Here is a 12,640-nt window from a genome sequence, read left to right on the forward strand (position 1 = left end):
ATGCCATTAATCACACATGAAGGGATTAATCAGGGACAAGGATTTCACACACACACACACACACACACACACACACACACACACACACACACATACATATACACACACACACACACACACACACACACACACACACACACACACACACCTCACTGTGCATCGAAAAGAGTGAAAATTAACAGCTTCTCACTTTCCTGTGAAAAAACTGACGGGTGAACTTTATGACTACACACACAAGCGAGAAGGTGAAAACGGTGGGGTACGTACGTAAAAATGGTGATGAAGAACTTTCTAATCTGTGGACTTGGGCTTCCAGGTACTTTCAGGTAAACATCCTGTGGTTCTCCTGGAGTCTGAAGTTTCAAAACACATAAAAATTAATTAAAAACAATTATGTTTAATCAGTAAATAATAACTAGTTATAAGTTTGAAACAAAAATTAGATACAAAGAATATGAACAACTATAAATAAATAAAAATTATGAAAAATAAAAATAATTTATTGGAACAAATAAAATTAAATATTATCACCAAAATATGAATTTTATATGAAAAATATATATTTCACATATGTCGTTATTGAACATTGGAAAAGATACTACTAGAATCCTGTGTTAAAATATAGAAATAACAGCATTTTATGGGGAAAAAACAACAACATAGAATTATGTTTTATGATGTTTTACTATATTTCATAATAAATATATTTAATAAAAAAAGTACTAGTACTTAAGTAAAAAAAAAACATGACACTAAAAATATTAATCTTAAAAATTGAAAAATAATCATAAATAATCATCTATAACAAGTAACTGTCCACCACTGACTTCACAATGACTCATCAGAAAGCATCAGACTCTAATTAACAACTTATTCTCATTCCGATTGGCTGGCTGCTATTAGAAGTGTGTCGTGATTGGCTCACCAGGCTGGTGGTGTGGCAGATGACATTGGGGTCACTGCAGTGCACATGGAGGCTGGCAGATCCATCTGTGAGCAAGTGCAAAAAGAGACAGAGCACAAATGAGGTCTTTAGTTCAGGACTAACAGCAGACACTGAAGCTTGTGTTTGTTTGTGTGTGTGTGTATGTTTGTAATGAGCAGCACCTGCTGTGTCGTCCCAGGCTGCAGGCAGGCGAATGGCCTTCTTTAAGAAGGTGAGCTCAGGCTGGTAGAAGCGGAAGGTCTGGTCCACCACATGTGGCGTTGGTTCAACATCCACCTGGCAGATCGCCAGAGGCTTTCTGTCCTCACCACGAAACAACACCTGGAAGACAAGCACAACAAGCTTCGAATGGCCTGCCAAAATGCTAACGGGAGAAGCAAAACTATTGACAAAACTGGAAAATAAAGCAGTATTCTGGATTCACAGTGAGTTAAACTCAAATATACTAACCACATTAGCAACATAATGGATTATCGCTGCCTATAAAGTTGACTTCTTCCATAGTTTGTGAAAACAAAATTGCAAGTGCAACAATGCACTCGTAATAGATATCTATGGCATATCGTATCCTGGATGGTTTAAAATAAGATATTTTCATTTTTAATAGATATTTGAAGTTTGTGCATAATTTACAAATTTTAGAACATTGACCAAACTGAATCAACATTTAACCAATTCAAGATGAATAACAACACTATTGCCATTGGTGGGACTGCTTCTAGCTTTGTTTCCCAGCAATATCTATGTTGCTGAACAGATCTGAATTAAAACTGAACTGATTTACATCAGAGGAGGACACTTTTGGCTAAATCCGTTCAATAATCGATGACTTTTGTAATATTGACACTGAACTAAATCAACATCTAGCAGACTTGAGCTGAAACACCACACTTGCGTTTTGTAGAGCTGAATTTTTTAATAATAGGCAAATTTTGTAATATCAACATTGTAATTTAATTGAACTGAATTAATATTTTACTTAACAAAAAATATTTGTTTTTAGCTGAATTTTGAATATAAAATTGAGTATAGCAATTATAAAATTTTGTCTTCATCATCAATGCTCATTAAACTTAGTTGAATCAACATTAAACGATAATTGTATTACTAAAAAATTGCTTTATGTAGTTTTAGCGTAGAGCCTTTTAGCTGAATTTACTTCATAATTGACCAGTTTTGTTATGACATCACTTATCGAAATAAACTGAATCGACATTCATCTTTAGCAGGGATAAACACTTTTCATTTTCAGGGTTGTTTTTTTTTTCTGAGTTAACAAAACTATTCCCTACTATTCAAATGCTTTTTGACTTAATTTCATAATTAAATTGTATAATAATCAACCCTTACTGAACTGAAATGAATCAACACATTGCTCACTATTGTCTTCTCTACAGCTTCCCTAATACCTATAGCTAATTATGTTTCATAACTGACCAACTTTATCACATCACACACTTATTGAACTGATCTCAATCAACATTGAACTGACCTGAGCTTAATAACAGCATTATTGTATTCTGAATTAATTTCATAGTTGGTTTTCAAAGCATTGAAGTATGATGGTCTAGTCTGGTCTTCTCAGCAGAGACACTCAAAGTCAACCAATAAACGACAGCATTATCTGAAATCATTCCACATTGACTTTATGAAGTGCTATATGAAGTATCGTGAGTCATCTCCAATCTAAAAGAGTAACCTCTTTCTGTCTCTGTCTTGCGTCAGATACAGTCGATTCACAGCCTAAGACAAGCCATTGACACTCCTCTGGAGGTGATGTCAGTTTGTGCACAGCAATGCTTGACCCCAACTGACCTAAAATGATACAAGAGCTGTGTGTGTGTCAGCAATACTGCAAGGCATCAGTCTCTCTCTGGGCTACATATGGCAGAAAGAGCCCAAAGGCACAATCAAGCACAGTGCCATAGAACTGCACACAGAGACTCCTACTCAGCTTAACCATCTGATCGAGACTGCATGAGCTAACACAAACTTTTACCGTCTATCTGGAATATGCATAAACATGTAGACATTAGGGTTGTCATCGATACAATTAATTCACACTACGATGCTATACCAGCTAAAGTATCATGATACCAAGTAGTATTGCGATACTGTATTTCAGAACTCAAATCTTTGAAATAAAGAAAATGATCAGAAATACTATATTTTATATGTTATGATAGGTCTACTTGAATTGAATTTATAATTGCCTTATTAATGAAAAATATTTGCACATCACTTCACCTGAATTGCATTAGTTCTTTTTGTTATTTTGTAGATAACTGACCAGCAAAAACATAAAAAAGAGACAAATTATACCAAATGACATTTGTTACAAAAAGAGCATTTTTTACAACAAAATTTGGCTATATGAAGTGGTCGATATTTCCTCTTTTGGGTTTTTCATCTATTTATTTATTTATTTATTTATTTATTTATTTATTTATTTATTTATTTATTTATTTATAATTTTATTTTTCTCATCAGGTAAGAATCTAAAGCAATTCATATCATATTCAATATTGACAATATTGATCATATTCAAATCATATCAATTCATATTGACAGGAACAGAAATGAACTGATTCAGATGTGCATTCCAACTGAAGTATCATAAGACCTGCAATTGGCTACCATAAAAGGCATGAATTCTACACAACTTTTTGCAACCTTTTAAGGGCTCCACAGATTATTCAAATTAAATTGTCTATTGTTGCAAAAACATGTGAGCATTTTAGTGACTTTTCCACATGCAACATTATGTATTGTAGATGGACCATTAATGATGAAACTACCATTTACAAAGTACAATGGCACCGCCAGTATTTAGAAGCCATAGTATCGCGATTCTACCGGTAAACCGTCCAACCCTAGTAGACATGTAGAGATATGTCAAAATGAAGGGCTAGGGTTAGGGTAAAAGTCAACTTTGATGATTTTTCCTTTTTTTAGGATGAGTTTAATATAATATAATATAATATAATATAATACAACATAATGTAATATAATATAATATAATATAATATAATATAATATAATATAATATAATATAATATAATATAATACAACATAATATCATATAAAATTCAACAATACTCATAATATTACTTATAATGTGACTGTCAAGATTACCAGCGAGCTAGGCTTTGCAGATCACTGGAAAACATGCATTATCACCTGTACTACAATTCTGACACGATATGAACTACAACTCCCCGAAGTTTGTACTCATCACCTCTGCCACAGTTGACAATCACTCAGGGCCTACTCACACTATGCTATCCGTACCATGTCCAGGCCCGTTTCCCGGATCGTTTAAGAAGAGTGAGTGCGCTGAATCGGGCTCAGGCACGGTTCACTTGGCCGGCCCTGACGCGGTTGAAAGAGGTGTATTGCAATATAATATACTCAGCATATTAAAATGATTTCTGAAGGATCATGTGGCACAAAATTCAGCTTTGTCATTATGAAAATAAATGCAATTTTAAAACTTTTTTACTATTTCAGTATTATTGAGAAAATATATTGGTAAAATTTGATACATTTAATTAGTTTTCATTTGTATTTTTTTCATTTTTTTATTCTAAATTTTATTTATCATGTGTTTTGTCAATATTATTTGTTCATCCATTTGAGTCGATTTATTTGAGTCTCTAAAGAGATTTGAAGGGCACATAAAAATCACAGTTAGAACACATGTAAGAATAACAGGACATTTGTCTGCACCTGTAAATCTGTGCACCTGCAGATTATGAAAAATGAATGAATACCAACAGGCCAGTTGATCAATGTTTCTCATTAACAGACTTATGAATATAAAACACTGAAATTAATCAGTTCTAACATTAACGGCAGGCTCCAATGAAATGCATTTCTCCCAGTCAAATCTCAAACACAGATTTAAAAGGTCAAACTTATAGATGGTGTAACTCAATGTGATCAAGAATCAGCTCAGTGTTTCAGCTGAGCAGGTTCCTCTATGAAAACCATTTGGAGAGTTCAATATTAACATAATCGAGTAGGCAGGGATTTTACAGTACTTGCCTAAAAATACATACAGCAGAACAAAAATACCCAACATCAGTTTGGCTCTTGCATCAGTTTTAGTCATGTTTCACTTTGTCGGCTACTTCTTCAACTCCAAATCTACTAATCAGGTGGTATAGAAAGAATCTGAGTTTCTGTGTGTGCTCAGCAGTACAGCGAGTGCTAAGCTCTTACCTTGATGGATTTGGCTTGGATTGTATTGGACAGATGTTTCTGAGCCATCTGTGGACTTCTTGAAATCTTTAAGCTTTTTGAGTCCTGCAATATGACAGGGGAGTCATTCATTATAAACAGTGCGGCATTCAGGAGGAGAAGCAATCCCATTGAAATAATGTCATTAAGGGATGGGAAAACATTGTTTGGACAGGTCTGTTCATGAGGCTGTTTTTAATCCATTTCATTATTGCTGATGCTTCAAGTCATTTTAAACTCCCTCCTTCACTTCTGGGTGCCTCTGTTATACTACAGACTATAAACAAACCCAAATCCAATTAAAGCGGAAACATGTGAACTAATCCAAGTCTCATCAGTGGGAAAAGGAAATGAGGAAACAAATGTAGTTTCTCAGAGGTGACACATCATTCATGGTTGAATTACACTGTACTGGAGCACACAAAAGCAATCCAACAGTCCACATTTTCTCCTGATGATGTTGTTTCTCAGCATCAGCAGATTAGTGGACAGTTTGTGTGTTCATTATTTTGAGGAGAAGATTCACTCCAGTTCTAGCCTGTCTAGACATTTTTGTCTGCCTTGGGCTGTTTTGTATTAGGGTGTCTACAAAATTGAACAAGTTAAATGTAAGACTTTTTCAATCCAAATTACAGTATATGAAACGTAAGACCACTGAATCTGCAATGAAGAGGGCTCAATCCTAATGATTTTTTCTCCTGGTCCTGTCGAACAAGTTTTTACTTGACCTGCCATAATTTTCTCCGACCCCACCAAAAATGTTAAATAGTTCTTTCTCAGCCACATATTTTAACAGGATATATATATATATATATATATATATATATATATATATATATATATATATATATATATATATATATATATATATATATATATATATATATACAGGACTCAAAGAGAGAAATTCTATATCTTTTAAGACCTTTTTTAAGATTCTTTCCATACATTTTAAGACCTTAAATCTACTTTAGGTTTCAACCGGAAACACTGGTGAGATGTTAACTTGCCGTGTATTTACTAAATATTAATGTAAGAAACCAATCCAAAACTGAAACATTATTCATATACTAAATAAAAATCTATTAAATCAAACTAATTCAGCAGATTGGCGCCTATAGAACTGCAGAAATAATGGTATTGCCTTGGTTACTGCAGTGAACAAAGCAGCATGATGTCAAATCTAGCAGGATTTTATTGATTTCATAAACTACACAACATCCTGATATTCACAGATTTAATTCAGGCAAACTTTAGAATACAACCATACATTGCATAATCAAAATGATATACAATTGAATACCTTGCAAAACAGCTTTTAAGACTTTTTAGGGGCCTTAAATTTCCCTACATTGACAAGACCCCAAGGACATCCTGTTTAAACAATATGTCAAAAAAAAAAAAACAATAGTTGTATACATACACTTTTTATTCAGCACAATAAAAAAACTAATTGTCATGCTCAGGAAGAGCTTAAGTAAGTCTGATTTGTATTAAGATTTGTCAAAAATCAAGCAAGTGCTGTGCTTCTGTTACTTGTTTTTGTTTTATTTGTAAAATTTGTTATTTCATACACAGTATTTTATATAAATATATATTATTTTTTACCTCATAAATTGACTTGCTATGGGAAAACTTTAGCTGTCTGTAAAAAGATACCAGGCATTGGGTGTGTCAGACTGTTTTTTCATTGTTGTTTATTGTGACATGACCAACATATGGCATTCTATCAAATCTGAATTCAAAGCTTTTAAACTTTTTAAACTTTTTTTATTTTTTAAAGAAGAAAACTATAAAATAAATAAATTTAAAGGACCAGCGGCCACTGGAAAAAAAAAGACTATACGATCTAAAAATTCGTTTTAAGATTTAAAAAGTATAAATCTTAATTTGTGGTGATAACTATTGACATTAGTGAATTGCAATTATTTATAATTTATAAATAGTTTAAATCAATGGAGGACCAGGAGTGCCGGTCTTCACTGACTTTTAAATTACCGCTAAAATGAGCTATGGTTTTGTTTCTGTCCAATGACAGTACGCGTTTCATTCGCAAGCAAAAGAGGGTTTAGCTGGACTTGAGACGAAAGCTGATGGTTGCTTCCACATGTGGACTGTCCAATGGATTTTTTTTTAACTCAATTTATTTTCAACTCTAGAAAAGCATGCAGCAAAAGGAAAAATAAGCCAGTGGCAAATAGAGAGAGAAAAGCATGTCAAATGCCTTTTAAAAAACTATTTAAATTGTGCATTTAAATGCATTTTAAATGATCTATAAATGTACGTTTTTATTGTTTGATTAATCAGATTAAGTTTGATTAAATTAAACTAAATAAACATTTATAAAATTGTCTATTTATTTATACATTTAAAATGATTTTAAATGCATTGTTTTATTACTTTATTAAATGACATTCAAAGTGCAATTTAAATAAACAAATTTAAATATCTATATAAATATAAATACGTCTATTTATTTGTCCATTAATTTTCGTTAAAAATTGTGGTTTATTTATACACATTTTAATGCTTCAATTATTAAACTGATAATTCGATTCTTTATTTTATTTCTAACCAGCACTCCTGGTCCTCCATATAAAACTGCCAATATCAATTTTAGCTTTAAATTTAATCATTTACAACTAAATTTGCTTTAATATACAAAGCTTAAAAAGACTTTTGATGTCTTTTGAGCCCTTTGTGATCCTACTATTGAAATCTGTTAACAATAATATAATACAATTTTCTTTTAAATTCCTACTTAAACTTTTGCTGCACAAACAGTGTTTCATTCATTCATTCATTTTCTTTTCGGCTTAGTCCCTTTATTATACCAGGGTTGCCACAGCAGAATGAATTGGCAACTTATCCAGCACATTTTAAACCCTTTCAGTCGCAACCCATCTCTGTAAAACAACGGTATTTCATCTCCTTGGTAAATGCATTTGAATTCATTATATTTATAACAAGGTCTCTCAGTCTTAAAAAAAAAAAGAATCATGCTGATGCAGTGCAGATTTAATCAAAGTTAAAAAGCTCTTTTAAAAGTTAAAAGTTTATATCAAGTCATGTAAAACCACTGAATCTGATCTTAACCTGGTTGGACTTGTGTGTATTTTGTCAACCGCCAACTTGTTCTGCAACCCTGAATTTTTTTAAACTCATTTTGTACACATTTTAGGCTGAAAGGTGAATTTTAAAAAGACAAAAATAACTAAACGACAGAACACTAAACATATACTGTATCTAAGAGTTTTAGATTTACCTGAAGAGGAAAGCTGTGACCACAAACGAAGGTCTGGTACTTGAAGGGAACGTGAACGCTTTCTTTTGGCCGCAGGTAAACTTGAGGAGTCAGTGTTTTCTCCTTCAGGTGAAACATCTCCTCCTCTAGAGGAGTCAGAGTCTTCGTCAACTCCTTAAAATATCTCCACTCTTCGCTCTTCACCAGTACACTGAGGGATAAAGAGATGAAAAACAGAGAGGAAAAGAAAAGAACAGCTTGAGGACTTTCTTTGCCTTGCCAGCAGTATTTTATTGGCAATGGAAAAAGAGCGTATTTGAGTATGCATGATACAGTCGAACATAAGCCCTCGCACAACTCAAACTCCTTGGAGGCTACGCTTTAAAGATAACACACACTGGCTGTGAAATATTACTTTCTGTTTCATAGAGACAAATTTCATGCACAAATATATGAAGGAAAAGGGCATTTGAAACATCAAAAGCAGCACCTCCGGGCCCCAAGAAGGGATCATTCTCCATAAATGGAAAAAAATATGAATTTCGAGGTGTAAAAAGTCTTTTGTACTGCATGCGTTACAGTAGATGTGAAACCAAGTCTCGGAAAATTCGATCACATTCTTTCTTTAATAACACACAGAGCCGGGCAGGTGGAACAAAGTGAAGTGTACTTATGTGAACAAAAGCGGAGCCCATTTCCCTTTCTTTCATATAGACTCACATATGTATGGAGCTCTTTTAAAAGGTTAATGGAAAGCGCAGGTTAAAAAAAGTGATAAAGAGAAAAAAATGAAATTAAAATGTTATCAGGGCTAAATAGAAAATAGATTTTGGCAGACATTTCTTCTATTAAAATATAAGAGATAGCTCACTCTAGCTAACAGAAGGTGGACAAACAAACAAGGCCTCTGATAAGTTTACATATTAATTTCTAAATGTTTGGTTTATATTATTTCATGTTTATCTCTCTCTTTTCATCATTGCTCAAAGCTAATGTTAAAGAAATGCATCTATGAAATCTCTTTGTTTACTTTTTTTACCCAAAATATTGTTTTCTGGAAGACATTTCTCATTTTCTGGATTTTGTGTTTCTTTTTTTTTTTTTTTTGCATTATTACACTGTAAAACCCAAAATTTAAGACAATCGTTTGAGGAAACCGATTGCAACAAACCATTTAAGTTCAAAAACTAATCCTAAATAGTACTGTGAACTGAATCCATTTGAGTAAACAAACTAATTTAAGTACAGTAAAGCCCAATAAATGAAGAAAACTCAAACTCTAGTACTGTAAAACCCTATAAGTTAAGGCAACTCAAACCATTTCAGGAAATTAATTACAAACCATTTAAGTAAAAAAAAAAAAAAAACTAATCTATACGAGTACTGTGAACTTACTCCATTTAAGCTAAAATTATGAAGTATTTCCTTAACTCATTACCTTCAGCACTAAGTTAAAAACTTTTTTCAAATGAGTAGAAATAACTTTCAGTCAATTTTGAGTTAACTACACTCCTTTCATTTAATAAAGTTGACTGTTGAGTTTTACAGTGTTTTACTGTGACATCCCACTTTATAATTCCATTTGTATGGCTTGATTCTGTGATCCTGTCTGCATTTACAACATCACAGAATGGTGGAGAGATTCATCTAGCAATATGCTGCTGTAATATTAACTTATTCATGCATGTGAAAGCAATAAAATGTATACTATTGTTTAAAAGTTTGGGTTTGGTAAGATTCATTAGGTCATTTCCTTTGGCTTATGCTTAGTTCAGACTGCATGATTTTAGTCATGTCACAGATGGGGTGACAGCGGGTTTCAGACTTTAGAACAGGAAAAATCGCTGACAGCTTTGTCTCGGTCTGCAAAACAACGTCTCAACCAAACACACGAGAAGTGACATGGAAACAATGCAGAGTTACGTAGTATATCTTTTGTGATTAACTACATAATAAGAAAAGAAGCCTTTAGTGATGTAGAAAATGTACTTATTGCCTTTGAAGAGAATTAGCAATTTCCTCAATTTTTTTTTTGATCCGGTTGTGGTATTGCTCAGATGACACGTCAAACAGATATGGTTGCTCTTGCCAAATTTACACTAGCTTCTTTCTCCATTTCTTGGGTTTAAATAGACTGTTAACTTCTCCCCCATCCTCCCGCTGGCCTGTAGATACTCATATTATTGGATGCTGCTCTCTCATAGGCTGTAGGTGATTGCCAATGTTATTGTCAATCAGAACACATTTCACATTCACACGGCATGACTTGAATTGCTGACATGTCCAGATATTTAGCATTCCAAATATCTCTCTCTGCAATTCTCTCAGATAGCGCCTTTGATAGTTCATAGTGTGTTATTGTTACTCACGTGAACGTGCTTGTGATTTCTGACATTTGTCTGTGATTTCTCAAAACCTGTCGGCAAGTCAAAATCAGGGCTAAAATAATGCAGTCTAAACTCAGCATTTGTATCTTTATTCATTCAGGGATCACCTTGAAAGATTGAAAAAATAAAAAGATTATTGATTGCCTTTCCCTTTTTTTTAAACCAGTAAACTGTTATTATAATCTTAAACCATTTTTCACTTTAATATATTTTAATGATATATTTGAATTACATTTATTAAATTGAAAAATCCCTGTAGGGTTGATTGATTTCCAGCAATCGTTACTTCAATGTTCAGTTTCATGTGATCCTTCTTTTAACCAGATTTAGTTCTTAATAAAAATACCTTATTACCAGAGAAGTGATACTTAATGTTTATAAAGAATTTGTGGCAACACAGTTCATAAAAACAGTATTATAAATGTCATTACAGTCCCTTTTGATCAGTTTAATGTGTCCTTGCTAAATAAAAGTATGTTCAATAAATAAATAAATAAATGAATAAATAAAAAGGAAAGAAAAAAAAAACATACTGACTCCAAACTTCGGGTATTTTGTTCTTATGTTCTTTGTGTTACTCTTTTAAAGTCTAATCTAGTCCATTAAAGCACTGGCAATGCTGTATGCTGAATAGCCATGGGCCAGTATAAGATTCTGACAGTATGATAACCTAGGACAAAAATATCACGGTTTCACTGTATTGTGATTACTGCTCTAAATTAAATTCTTTTTTAATTTCTGGGAAAGCAACATAAACTTTTTCCCCTTTGAACACGATATATTTTATTTAGAGAAACTTATAAAATGTTTTGAAACAGTAAACATGTCAGGCTAAATAATTGAAATGAATAATTGACTTCTGCTTTCTTCATTAGTTTCAAAAACAGATTTCTTTACAATTTAAAGCTCCACATTTCTGCTGGAGAAACTGTTGTCCTAAAAAACAAACAAACAAATAAAAAAAATAAATAAAAATAAAACATATATAAAAAATCTTACATATACCAAAGGAACAGTAAAGCAGAACATTTTGGCGGATTTAAAACCTTGACTTTTCCAAATCGCGGTATACCTTAAAAATGGTTATCATCCCATGAGTAATGCAAAACATTTATTCCCATAAAATATTTTAAATCTAAAGGAAAGAAAAAAAATAGCAATTGAAGACCTGAAACAGATTACAAGCTTCAGGACTTGACCTGTAAGGATAAACTGAATTAGGCAGCAAGAATGGTGCTCGTCTGCTGAAATCTGGCATATCCTTTAACCTGCCGCTCTGCTGCTTCAGCTTGTCCATATATAATGAGAGAGTTCAGCTGAGTATCAATGCCTTCAGTAAAAGTAAGAGAGAAAAAGGTGACTTTATAAGGTTTGCTTTGTGGCATACATCGGTTATACAAACAGGTCTGAAACATCCTTTGCACTGAAAAAGAGAAGCATCAATTCAACACAAATATACAAATGCAAACTCCAGATCTCAGGTATTTGCTTCCCTGGCACAGCTCTGTGTATACACGAGCACTTTGGATTCACACACAGACAAACACACGGCTGCAGTTACTGCCATGACACATCACAAAGTGCTTCGGGTTTATGCCTCAACACAATGAAAAGCTGGCAAGACAAACGTCATGCAAATGTATTTTACAGAGAGATGGTTGGGAATATTTGGCCAGGTACACACTGTAGCTAAATCAATTAATCTTTTATTGCTTAATTCTGTATGCACAGTGTTCAGTTATTTACAGGAGCAACAACCAAATTAACACCTGGAAATACAACTCCAAAAATGTTCTTAATGTATACATACACACTGCTGGG

General features: G+C 33.0%; 1 protein-coding gene and 1 long non-coding RNA gene across 9 annotated transcripts in view; one reads left to right on the forward strand and one right to left on the reverse strand.

Annotated features, from left to right (window-relative positions):
• nphp4 (nephronophthisis 4) overlaps positions 1–12,640 on the reverse strand; it is a 284,225-nt gene that overhangs the window by 16,073 nt on the left and 255,512 nt on the right. For 4 of the 8 annotated variants that reach the window (XM_087264571.1, XM_087264570.1, XM_087264569.1 and 1 more), the window contains exons 21-25: positions 8,454–8,643; positions 5,171–5,254; positions 1,108–1,267; positions 926–990; positions 268–353 (exon numbers count right to left, since the gene is read on the reverse strand). In XM_087264571.1, the coding sequence (XP_087120697.1) occupies positions 268–353; positions 926–990; positions 1,108–1,267; positions 5,171–5,254; positions 8,454–8,643 (585 nt within the window). The remainder of the gene's footprint in view (positions 1–267; positions 354–925; positions 991–1,107; positions 1,268–5,170; positions 5,255–8,453; positions 8,644–12,640) is intronic. The other 4 variants (XM_087264575.1, XM_087264574.1, XM_087264573.1 and 1 more) reach the window with 1 other exon arrangement.
• LOC147835576 (uncharacterized) lies at positions 983–1,365 on the forward strand. Its single transcript, XR_015497884.1, has 2 exons — positions 983–1,028; positions 1,125–1,365. It is a non-coding gene; the product is annotated as an uncharacterized LOC147835576 (long non-coding RNA).

The sequence above is a fragment of the Danio rerio genome, chromosome 8 (genome assembly GCF_052040795.2).
Source record: "Danio rerio strain M-AB ecotype USA chromosome 8, GRCz13ab, whole genome shotgun sequence".
Classification (NCBI taxonomy): domain Eukaryota; kingdom Metazoa; phylum Chordata; class Actinopteri; order Cypriniformes; family Danionidae; genus Danio; species Danio rerio.